Source organism: Rhopalosiphum maidis, chromosome 2 (assembly GCF_003676215.2).
Source record: "Rhopalosiphum maidis isolate BTI-1 chromosome 2, ASM367621v3, whole genome shotgun sequence".
In the NCBI taxonomy this organism is placed as follows: domain Eukaryota; kingdom Metazoa; phylum Arthropoda; class Insecta; order Hemiptera; family Aphididae; genus Rhopalosiphum; species Rhopalosiphum maidis.
Window position 1 is genome coordinate 4,063,884 of NC_040878.1, and position 12,656 is coordinate 4,076,539.

General features: G+C 27.7%; 2 protein-coding genes across 7 annotated transcripts in view; one reads left to right on the top strand and one right to left on the bottom strand.

The window, feature by feature from the left end:
• The first annotated feature begins 4,793 nt into the window (after positions 1-4,793).
• Positions 4,794-6,487, top strand: LOC113554323 (general transcription factor 3C polypeptide 6). Of its 2 annotated transcripts, none has more exons than XM_026958111.1 (3): positions 4,794-5,031; positions 5,149-5,388; positions 6,216-6,487. In XM_026958111.1, the coding sequence occupies exons 2-3, from the start codon at positions 5,212-5,214 to the stop codon at positions 6,393-6,395; spliced, it is 357 nt and encodes a 118-aa protein (XP_026813912.1). In that variant the 5' UTR covers positions 4,794-5,031; positions 5,149-5,211; the 3' UTR covers positions 6,396-6,487. The 2 variants fall into 2 exon arrangements, with proteins under 2 accessions (XP_026813912.1, XP_026813911.1); XM_026958110.1 differs by having other exon boundaries at positions 5,240-5,388.
• Positions 6,488-8,587: 2,100 nt separating this feature from the next.
• LOC113554088 overlaps positions 8,588-12,656 on the bottom strand; it is a 167,962-nt gene continuing 163,893 nt past the window's right edge. For 2 of the 5 annotated variants that reach the window (XM_026957776.1, XM_026957777.1), the window contains 5 exons: positions 12,411-12,599; positions 11,792-11,975; positions 11,570-11,708; positions 11,375-11,473; positions 8,588-8,776 (listed from right to left, as the gene is read on the bottom strand). In XM_026957776.1, coding sequence (XP_026813577.1) covers positions 11,422-11,473; positions 11,570-11,708; positions 11,792-11,975; positions 12,411-12,599 — 564 coding nt within the window. In that variant the 3' untranslated portion in view covers positions 8,588-8,776; positions 11,375-11,421. Of the gene's footprint in view, positions 8,777-8,881; positions 8,995-11,374; positions 11,474-11,569; positions 11,709-11,791; positions 11,976-12,410; positions 12,600-12,656 lie in introns of those variants that run through there. The other 3 variants (XM_026957778.1, XM_026957779.1, XM_026957780.1) reach the window with 3 other exon arrangements.

Genomic DNA, 12,656 nt, shown 5'->3' on the forward strand with positions numbered 1-12,656 from the left:
TGATAAAAAAAAATTATTAGTGGCAGGTTTCTTACGTCTTTGGAGGTCCTTGTATACCGCACATCCTTTATAACTGGCTGGATGGCTCCCGTGACAGAGTGCACATGTTGGTGGGGTATCGCGTGGATTTGGACAGGCGGATGATAGGTGGCATGCGCCGCAGCGAACACATCGTGGAGGATAGCCGCAGTACGTTTTGGTGTGACCGTAGTTCTGGCAATTTAGACATTGGCTTATAGTTTTGGCTTTGAAAGGTTCTTCTACTTTAATTTTTGTATGTAATAGAGATGTCAATTTATAAATATCGTTTGATTGGCTGCAGGGTTCCAGGTCGACAAAAAAAAGTGGTAACGGGTGCTTATTTGTTTTATGTAAAACATTGGTAATATTTCTTACTTCAAATTGACGAAATTCTAATTCAGATTTTATGAGACTAGTAGGCGTCGATGGATGTAAGTTGCGAATTACAACTCGGACAGGTTTGTCTTGTTGAAGTTGGTAGGTGTGGTATTCGGCTTTTTCTTCCTTTAAATACCGTATTAGTGATCTATAAGCGTCTGGAGTGCTGGTTTGAATTTTTAGTCTATCTGTAGATGATTTACAGACAAAGTTTTCAACACCGATTAGCTCTATAAGTACTGTGCATAGTTCCGGAAAGTTCTCGACGCCTCTTACGAAAACTGGAGGAGGAGCTTTGATTGGCGGAACATTTGTATTTGCACTATCAGTCTGTGTGTTATTGGTATCTTCGTTATTTTTGGTATTATCATTGAGCTGGTTGTCATTTAGACCGTCCATCTGATTTGAGTCCTGATCTTCGTTTGAAGCGAGAACCTCAAAACGATTTGCTGACGCGAATATTTTTTTTTTTGGTTTAGGTTGATGAACACTTGGAGAGTTCGGCGTAGAGTTAGAAGAACTAGAGTGGTTTCTTTTAGGTTTTTGCTGTATGGTCCAACTTTCATCTGATTGCCTATTCTTGCTTACAATTTTTATCGGAGATACGATATTATTATTTTTACTGTTCATTTTGATTAAAATGAGTTGGATGTAAATAGAATAGAATTAATGAGTTTCTAAATAGTATAATATCAGTCAATCGCAGTCGCGATAAGAACGATGATGAAGACGGTGGGTTGCGATAGCTTAATTAGATTGTTGTATAATAACGAGACCGCCGAGGCGGCCGCCGATGAGACCGTATGCGTTACACTGACAATATTACTGAGGACGTAATATTTTTATCGTTTATTGTGTGCAGACTTTAGTTAAAATAGAAGAGTAAATAGAACTTAGTCTATGTCACATCTTTGATTAACCGGATAGAGAGAAAAACACAATAATAATAAATTAATGAACATTATAGAAAGATTAATTAATTAGCTTAGGCGCACTATACACACGTGCGTACCGATCGGCGGCTATCGCGGAACTGAAAACCCAGCATAGAGATTTTTTTTTCATATACCTTATATACAAACATTTGTAGGTACACTGTAATTGTATGAATATTTTAATTATGCATACTTATCATACACTTATTGTTATGAATTAATTAAATATAAGAATAATATAGGTACGTACAATTGATATAATCTCATCATTCCCATCATCGCTTATGAGATTTATTATGGAATAATTTTTGTTTATGGTTTTACCAACGATGATATCGTCCCAATAATACGACACAGATAGTGAGGGATTACAATTCCATCTTGTACTCAAGTTGTACAATTTGAGTAGTGTCAAAATGTTTATTTTGATTGGGACCATATGAAGGGATGTGCTTTTTTATTGATAACTGTTATTCTCCAGTTTGCACTGACTGGTCTAGATTACTTATATTATCATTATTTGAATTATAGTTTCAATAAAATAGTATTTTGCTGTTTTTATAATAGATTAATATGGTGATTAATACATACGTAATTATTAACTTCATCATCTACATTCCACTGTTGGTCAATTATTTCAATTTTACTAAGACGAACACTAATACTATTTTGTTCAGATTGCAATGCATCATATACGGGTATGTGCTCGTCAGATCCATCAATGATGATGATCGACAACGAGCAGTCTTTAAGCGTGTGTTTTGTAGCGTAGAACGTAATAATTTACGTTGTATATAAATATAAATATAATTAATGAATGTACTTAATTAATTATTTATACAATCGAAACCTCACAAACGAACTTTACGTTGTGTACGGTGGCACACCCCCCTTCCAAAAAAAAGAATCCTGATTGCGCCACTGGTTTGTGTTAAAAACAAAAGTATCAGTAATACTCAGTAATAGCGATTTACAGGGGACGATGACGATGACGATAATTGAAGAAACCCGAATAGCGAGACGTGTCTCATAGCGAAGATATATAATAAACCCCACTTACATTAAAATCCCCCTGTACCCGCGCACCCATAATTGGGAGACGTTGCATCGCAATATAATAATATAATATTTGGAATTACCCGCACGGCCGTATCGCGCGCATCTAATCTATTTTTATAATTCTTAAAGACTATACAGTTACTGTACAACAAAAAAACAATTTTAACAAATATTAAAACATGACGTATCATTTTTATAATATAAATGACGTTAAAATTTGTATAAATTTTATAAAACAAAATTATTTGTCCTGTGTTCTAATTTTTTAGTTAGGTTAGACGTTGTCTTATTGTCTCCTATGACGCTTCACCACTACAATGAGTAATTACCAAATAGCGAAAACTTTGAGATAATACTTACATCCGGTTTTGATTTTTTTCTGATTAAAATTATCGTCAATATCAATACGTTTGCGCTTATTATTATCCATTTTTCAGAAAAGGTACAAGCATAATAAGCCAAAATGAATTGTATTTTTATTACAATCAATTAATATTTATAGAAAGAATTAATAGATTTTGTTAATAAAGTCATCGTTATGAATAATATTTGTTTGTCGTTCATTATGTGGAAATCAACCATCGGCAATGCCCTCTTGGTTGCGTATTATTTATTTTTAACCAACGAAAAAATAAACATTTTATGATCGCATTTTTATTATTATATTACTTATACACAAATCCACGCGTATAATAAATAAGTACCTAATATATATATATTCATAGGTACGTCAAATTAAGCATCAAAATTGAGTAAATATATCATATGATTTTTTTAAAGTGTTTAATATTTTGAAGAGAGCGATGAATGTATTGATTTTAGTATTTTACAATGATGTGTTTGTTTTTTGTGTGTGTGTGTTTAAGAAGTAGTCGACAAAATGCTTCAATTTTTTTATACGGTAGGTAGGTTTCTAGAAAACCGGATCTAGTTAGTACTTTGGAGGATCAAAAGTAAAAAACTCTTAGTATTTTATATTGTAATAATATAATTAGAGAAAAAAAGGGAATTTTTAAATAAATCCAATTTTCGAAAACATCGATTTTGTTTTTTAAGTGTAATTTGAATACTTTAGATATTTGCAATTCCCATAAAATGATTATATAAACATTTTTTATTTATGATCAAATTTTCAAATTTTTTCAATTCTTTTTGAGCTTTTATAAGCATGAGAAATTTTCAATTGTTTCTTAGTTTTTTTTTTCTAGAAATATTTAGAAATTTTTTGCTAGGTAGAAATGCTTGAAAACTTCGTAAAAAACTCTTCGTAAGTTGTTTCTTTTTCAATAAAAAATATCGAAAATCTCAAATCATAATATTTTTTTTAAAAGGATTTTAAGTTAGAATTTTGAAAAATTCGTTAAAATCGGCAAAGGTATATTTATTTGTACAAGGTAAATTTTAGTTTTATACCTAAGTTTTGAAATAAAATAATATAAGGTTCTTTGTTTTGTATTGTGACTGATGTTAAGATAAAAATAATTCTACCGGAGTTAAATTCATTTTTTTATGACAGTTTGAATTTAAAATTTTTGTGACAAAGGATATTACTCATATAAATATATGATAAATATTTCTTCTAATAACATTTTTGTTTTTTATTGAAAACTAATTAAATACTTGAATTTTTTACTAAAGTGTTGACTTTTTTCAATTTTTTTATTTCATGCTTTTTTAAAACTATACATTTTTATTTTTTTTACCCTTATTTTTAATAGTAAAATCACTATCAACTTTTGATTTTCAAATTGCGGCCTATATTTAAAATTTCATAATATAATAGGGCTTTTGGCTTTTTTTCTTATGAACTGTAACGCTAAAATTATTATTTTTCATTTAACCGTTAGTTTACCTGCTAAAAGTTGGGCGGTTTTCAGGTCTTCGTCCTATATAAGTTATTACGGCTGTGAGGCATTGATTATAACATTGGTTATTATCTAGTTTAGGTATGACAATACATAATATGTTATTGATGGTTGGACGTATCTACTACAGGTTTAAAGTTCAGCTCTGTGTCAATAACGATTTTGTTACATATGAAAATGTGTACCTAACTCTTATTATTTTTTACTCATAGGATTACTGGCCTTTAGAAACAAAAAGTATTATAAAAATCGAAAACTTTCTACACTATACTAATATCGTGTGATTCGTGTAATTACGCGTATTGTCCAATAGGTGTAGTTTAAATGTTTGGCCGCCCTTCAAAATTTGCCACTTGGAGCAAATGCTTCTTTTGCACCTAGGTTAACGCGGCCCTGCGTATGCCTTGTTATTTTTTTGCCGTACGGTGGTGGGGATAACATTTTAACCGGCTGACCGTTTTTTGGTGCCTATAGTATTGTTATCTATCTCGATGACATGCAGCCGATAACAACGCTATCACCGCTATCAGTGTTATTCTGTGCTGTTAGTATCACCGGTCAATGTATAATATAATATTACGATGTTCATTGCTTGACGTCAACGGGGTTGGGGGACCGGAATTGTTGGAATTAGAAATGTAAAAGTGTTTTGGAGCGTTTTCCATTTAGAACGTAATACCTCGGCTAACTCCTAATACTACTGTGTTACCGTCATCCGAATTGAAATTCGTATTTTGTAATGTCAACTGAAGTGAACGATGTACAATATCTAGGTAGGTGGTGATTGGTCAATGACTTAATAAAATTAAATTTAAAATTTCAAAATCCAATGTTCAGCTCTAATATAACTACCAATTATTAATATTGATGTTATACACTCGCATCTCCAGGGTTGCAGGATTATTAATTGTAAAAACCGTACGACAATCTACTAGTGTTAATATTGTTATGTTATGATGGATTCCAATAATGATTCAACAGACACACAGGATTTCGAAGAAATTGTCGAGGAAGCCTTAATTCACGTCACCGTGGATAATGCTGATGAAATATCCATTTTAAATGTAAACAGCAATGTCCGAGTGTTAGCCGTGGACTCAGAAACTCCAGTATTACAAATCGAAAACAAGGTATCTACTTAACTTTTTATTAATTTTTTTAAAGTTGAGTACTAGGTATGTTTTATATTAAATTGATAACAATACGTGCAGATATTGTTTAATTTGAGGTGTACAAAAGTCAAAATCAATTTGGGGTACTATATTGGTACTAGACATTTAACTAAGTTTTCTTTAAATGACCATTATGCAAAAATTTATTTTGTGCATTATAAAAACAATTTCTAAGGACCAATGATATATTAAGCACTGAGAAACAAAATCATTTTTTTAATGTTTAAATATGAATAATAATTAAATTCATAGGAGTACTAATGGTGGTTCAATAGCCCAAAATATTATGTACAGGACAAATTAATCTGTTGGCTGTCACGAATGTGTTATTGTGTTATAATTTTTTTCTTAACCAGGTATTAATTTTTGGAAACGGAAATTCTTATAAGCAATAAAGGCGGTGAAAAGATATGTTATAAAGAATAAACTTATATTATTAAGTCCCTGGGTAAAAATTATATTACTTAGAAATATTACACAAAAAATACAACAAATAGTTCTAGAATACTAAATATTTTGTAAACTTACTTTTCAATGTCTAAAGAACATGTTTAGGTATTCATATAATATATTTTTTTCTTTTTTTTTGAAATTTTAATTGTGAATAATACTAATTTTTAATAATTATTTTGTTAAAAATTCAATAATATTTTTTAAACATGATCAAATCATATGAATTTATTAAAGATAAGATACATTTTTGGTAAATAATATTTTAGTTTATTTATTACTAATAAATTATTAGTTTATTAGGTGTGTTTAATGTTGTTAATTTTTGTTTATAGATTTTCCATTTTAACGAATGGAAGTATATAACTGGGACTGCTATGTTTTTCGAGCGGAAAAACGAGGTGAAAAAAATTGATCCTCTATATGATAATAGATGTGGTACTGTTTTACAATATATAGGTTCCACTCGCAAATGTTTAGAGATGACAAAAAAGGAAAATATGAATACACAATAATTTTATATTTTTTTTCTACTAATTTAACGTATTGTAAATTGATATTTTTAATTCTAACATCTATGTATGTTTTAAACAATTTTGTACATTATACTAGCATTAAAAAAAAGTGTTTATAAAAATTATAAGCAAATTAAATAGATAAAATGTTTAATACGTTTATAATCTATCCATAGACAAGTTTACTTATTCCAATCCTCATGTTCCTTAGTTTAACCTTAGTTTTTTAATCTGTACCAATAATAATAATGAAAATTATAAAAGTGGCATAATGAGGTTAATCTAGGAATAAAGATTAAGTTTAATATCAGTATAATATGATTAATATATTATACGATATGATTAATATATTATACGATATGATTACTATATTATACGATATGGTTGGAAACATTTTCTATGATATTTAATAGTCTTGATTTACATTTTGCATATTATGTTTTGTATACACAAATAATTTTTATTTCTTCTTATATAATGTACCTACTGTACCTAAAATTATTAAGATACTGTAATTTAAACGTTATATATTTATATGTACTTTATTTTATGATTTAAAATTAAATTTACTAATATTTTTATAATCAATTAGATTAATATGATAATTTGATTAATGATTTTATGATATATAATACTTTGATAGGTAGAGATGTCAGATATATTATATATGTTCACTTCATCATCATCATCATCAGTACCTTAACGGTCCATTGAGGACTTGCACTGTCACTATTAAGATATACCATTTTTCTCTATCTGAAGTCCACTATTATTATATTTCCACTAGGAGTCCATCTTATATTTCATATGTTCACTTACCTGTACGGCTGTACATTTCTCATATTGTCACAATATGAAATTTATCCTTATTTAGTTTTAATAAACAGTTTGTTTTACTTACCACTTTCTATTTACTTATATTTAAAAATTAAACCTTATGTTGATAAGTTTCTTTACAAATTATTGTCCAATGGGTGTATACATTTTTTTTTATTGAGCAATTTTATTAAAAATGTTTGCGACAAATATGAATACAATTAATTAATAGGTAGTGAAACATTTGTATCTATTAAATTATTTTTTACGCTAATAGTTAATAAATAAATTATATTACAATAATAAAGATAAATATAACATTATATAATGATTATAATAATATAATAGTAATTAATAAATTATAATATAAATTTATGTTTGAAACATTGATTTACCGTTCAGTCAATTTTTTTAAATTAAAAATACTAGGTAGATAACTAAAAATAATGACTTTTACAAATTAGTCAAAATATTGGTACATACATACAAGTTAAAAGTAGAGAATAGTTAAATTAGGTAATTTATACTTAGTTGGAGATATTGGTAGTATTTTAATGACCAAAAATACAAATCTATGTATGTAATTTACATTTTTAATTTTTATGGATGCTATTGAATAATTAAAAATTTAAATTTTCTCTGGTAAGATAAAACTATAGTAGTAAGTTTAGCCACTAAAAATCCATAAGATTTAAACAAGTCTATCTTAAAGACTGATCTTTGGATCACCCTGTGGACAATGTATAGAATAATACAAGTTATCCAAAATATAACCTAATCTACATGTACTCATAAAGTTCTAAGTTTAAATGTATAGACAGTGTTCAATTCGTAATACATAAGTATAATATATGTCTGTTAAACGCTAAGTGCAGTTATCATACTTGAAAATTGACAAGTTATTACAAATTAGGAACAAACCAATGAGACCCTAATTGAAAAAAAAAACATAGGTCGTTTTGTTGTCCCCTGGTACGGTTACATATTTCAATTTTCTTTATACATTTATCTTCATTTATTTATTTTTAAAAATCATTAGAGTGTAAATACTAAGTAGTATTCGTAAAAATTATCAACATCCTCATAAAAAGTAATAATTATGATGTTCTAAGCAAACACAAATGAACAATGAATGTTAACATTCAACAGTATTGTTCTCTAGCCTATGTACACATGGTAAAACTACTAATAATATAAAGAAAATTAATCAAAGTGAAAATGTATAACTAATACATATATTATCTAATTCATTTGAGTTTTGAAGAAAATATATTTATAACAAACTATAAATTATATAAATATAGTGTAGTATACATAGAATATAAGAATATAATGTAGTACGTGATTAAAACTTATTTTAATAGGTAACAGTTGGTCTATCTATGTAAATATAATTTTAATGTATAGATAAAATTATATGTTTATTAATCTTAAACTAAAAATAATGAATATATCGATTTAAATATATTGAAATATTTAAAAGTAAATCTTTTTACGCTGTTTATGTTGTAATGGTCCAAATATAAATGTAAGAATGATATCACAAGCTAGCTTCATATTTCTGAAAAATATAAAACCAATAGATTTAGTTATCATACTATTTTGGTAAGTTGACAATTTAAACAAGTGCATTATAGTATATTATGATTTAAATACCTACATAAGGTTTCTCTTTTATTGCTTTCCTATTATTATTACTGTATTCGTATCTTAATGTAACTATTTTATCTGTCAGTTCTTCATTTAAATGTATTGAACTCTTTCTCTTTTGCACAAGGCCTAGCTTTTAAAGTGAGAATGAAAAACATAATAACATTTTTATATATATTAATATGCATATTGTTATTTTTATCATCGTTTTTGATATTAATAAGATTATAGTACGGCTTATTTAAAGTAAAATATACAATATTATATTATCTTAGTAAATAATTTGATACGATTATTTTTAAGACTATAATTTATGCAATGGCATTCTTCTTTTAAAAAGTACTATTTTAATATTTGGTCGGTACTATAGCCACTTGGGTCAAAATTAATTACTTAATTATTAATAATAGTTTGTAATAATTTATTATATATTATCCGCTTCATGTATTTTTATATTATGTATCTACCTTCAATTATAATATAATATCAAACATGACAATAATTTAAAATATCAATATTTATTGGTATATATCATTATATTTTAATTATATTATTTTGATAAACATAAATACTCATTAGGTAGGTACCTACTAATACACATTTTAAATTAAGTTATTGAAGAAATCAAAAAAACCTAATAAAACTAATTAGGTACCTATTATCTTAACTCTTAACAGTCTTAACTATTATAATTTTCATAAATAATTGCAATTCTGTTGGTTTTATAGTTGTTAAGTCGTAACAGATCACAATTTTCGATTTTTACATTGTTCTGTGCAATTTGACCTAGGGTAAATATTAGAAAAAATAAGATGAACAATAAAGTAAGTAAGTAATAATAAATGTTTTTGTATTTGTTTTTAATGCTATAGAATTAGTTGAACATTTTGTCGACAATTAATGTTTATTATGATTCGTTTTATTTATATTTTTTAATAATAAAATAATGTACAATTTTTTTTTCGAAATCTACTGAATACTTATTAATAGGTTCCTTAAAAAAAAACTACCTATTCAATTTAAAAAATAAAGTACACCAGTATCGATCTAAAGAGGATTTTCCAAAGAAAATTAATATGATAAATTGTATTATTATTATTATTATTATTATTATTGATGTAACGTAGGTAGATGGTATAATGTATAAAATATATTAAATAGCCAAATAGGTACAATATTTAAAGAGGTACCTAGTTAAAATATCGATTATTGACAAAAGCCACGTAACATTAATTAACCCAATAATGAAATAAAAGATTAAAGAACTAGAATTTATGACCACGGTGTACTACTATTTAGATAAAATGGTTACTATAGGTACCTACTTACTTTTTCCAACAGTTTGATAAAGATAATTTGCAAACTTTTTATGACGTTATTAAATGTTTTAACGTGCACTTTATTATTGGTCAAACGCCGATTAAAAGGCTTGTTTTATAGACGTTCGCGTATTTAATTTATAAATGCATGTTTTTTCTAATAAATTCGTAATCGTCACCGCATCCCCCAGCAGTCTATGGCGAATATGCCAAATGTATAAAATGTGTTTCAATGACTATCTCTAATTATCACACTCTACCATAGTACCAACGATCATGTTTCTAAGTATAATAAACAATAAATATTAACACAATATAAATGGATATGTTATGTTTGAATATTACAAACTACAATTAATTTTAGATGTTTAGACTAATAACTATCACGGATTATGATAGGTAATCTAGATAATTAGATATAAATATAATCAAGAAATTGTTTTTTGTGTTCAAAAGAAAAAAAATAAACGTTTATTATAGACTATTCGTATGTAGGTTTTGTAAATACATTTACCAATCTCCAAGTATAATCCATTTACTATTTAGTAGATTATTTGTAAATACAAAAAAAAAAAAAAAAAATACTGTTCAATTTTATGACAATATAAAATTAATCAAGTTATTAAATTTCGTGACAAAAATAAGATATTAATATAGATTAAATTGTTGAAATTATCCATCACAGTGTTTTATTGAGGATAAATATTTCGATAAATAATAGAGCTTACAAGAATTTAATTATGGTTTATACAATATTCTCGAGAACAATATATAGTCATATACGATATTAAGAGATTGGATACCCAAGAATACTTTTTTTCTTTTTATTTACGATTATATAATATAAACTCAAACCATGTGAAATTGACGGGCTGTTTAAAAATATTCTCAATTATGAAATAATAAAATATCAAAATGTATAAATGTTGACAAAATATAAATCTATATAGTGACGTAGCCAGGACTTACAAATTAGGGTAGGTAGTGGTTTTCAAACTAATAGTGATGATTTCACTTGATAGGTATTGTATATTGTAAATTATATCACACAACCTTACCCCCTCCTAATAAACGATAATAAATAAATGTAAAATTATTAAATATTAACAGCAAAAATAAATTTAATTTAAAGACTACCTATGTTGCTAGTTGTATACAATAAATATAAAAGTTACTTGCCACAAGAAAAACTTACATTATTGGAATTGATCTGACGAAAACTTGTTGAACCCAATATATTATCATGAAACGTTTATCCAACGGTCTATGCTATACTCTAGAGCAGCTATCCATCTAATATAAATCGAGAAAATGTACGATTATTATTAGGTAGGTACTTATCAATAATTGGCTATTTAATTATTATTTTTGTCCATATATAATATCTACCTTCTTTTGTCTACTTCGGTGTCCGTGTAAAAATAAAAATATCGAAATGACAGATCGGGCGGTATAAGCTCGAACGCAAATTTCCTTACGCTAGCGTTAACGGAACTTTGCACTTTGTAACCGTGGAGACAAGCCATTCCTGTGAATTTAAGAAACACAATCACGTCTGTAACGACTTAAAAATATTTTATACGAGTAAATAAATAAATGAATAATAGTTACCGTTGGCAAATCGGGTTACGCTGTCTACGAAAAAATACAGCCTAGCACCTTTAAGAACGCAGTAATATTTTTTCCACGATTTTCCACAGTGGTGAACCAACGTGGAGAGAAAACCCTGGCAGTCCGATTGCGGATCGATGGTGACCACGGATTTTAAGTTGTCCTCGTTGAGCCATTCCATCGACTGTAACATTATGAAAAATTAATGTCTTGTCAACTGAACTCGTATTTAGATACACTACATATGTGATATTATGTGCGTACTCGTGTAGTCGTGTTATATTATTTTTGACTATTGCTGTAATTGTAACATAGGTAATATTATCGCGAATAGGGACAAATAGACATAAAATTAACCTGGGTGGCTGTTTGGACGACGGGAAATTTGGATTGTATATAACATTTTAATTATAATATTTTATATTTGTATGAATTTTTTAATTTTAAACTGATCTATTTTTGGGGCGTCTTATGACAAAATAGATATCGCTTTTTTGAAATTGTGTTTTGATTTTTGATTACTAATTTTTTGCATATGTTTATTTTTTAACGTCCAATTGGCTACGTTTATTTGTCCTGAATCGAACAATTTCATTGCAGACAACTGTGATATGCTTACTGCACATTTGGTAGCTTCATTGAGCGCTCCGATCCAGCGATCCGCGTTTTCTGCACTGTTCGCTGCTATGTGTAACCTTGTTTTCTTGTGATCCTTTCTTTCCAGTCGGAAGCTGAACATCCTTCCCGTGTCCGATGTCTGCATCACAGTGAACCCTTTAAGATTAAGTGCTCCTAGTGGATGTCTGTCCTAAAGGCATAGTAATTTATTAATATCTACAACAAAAAATTTAATACATAACGGGTG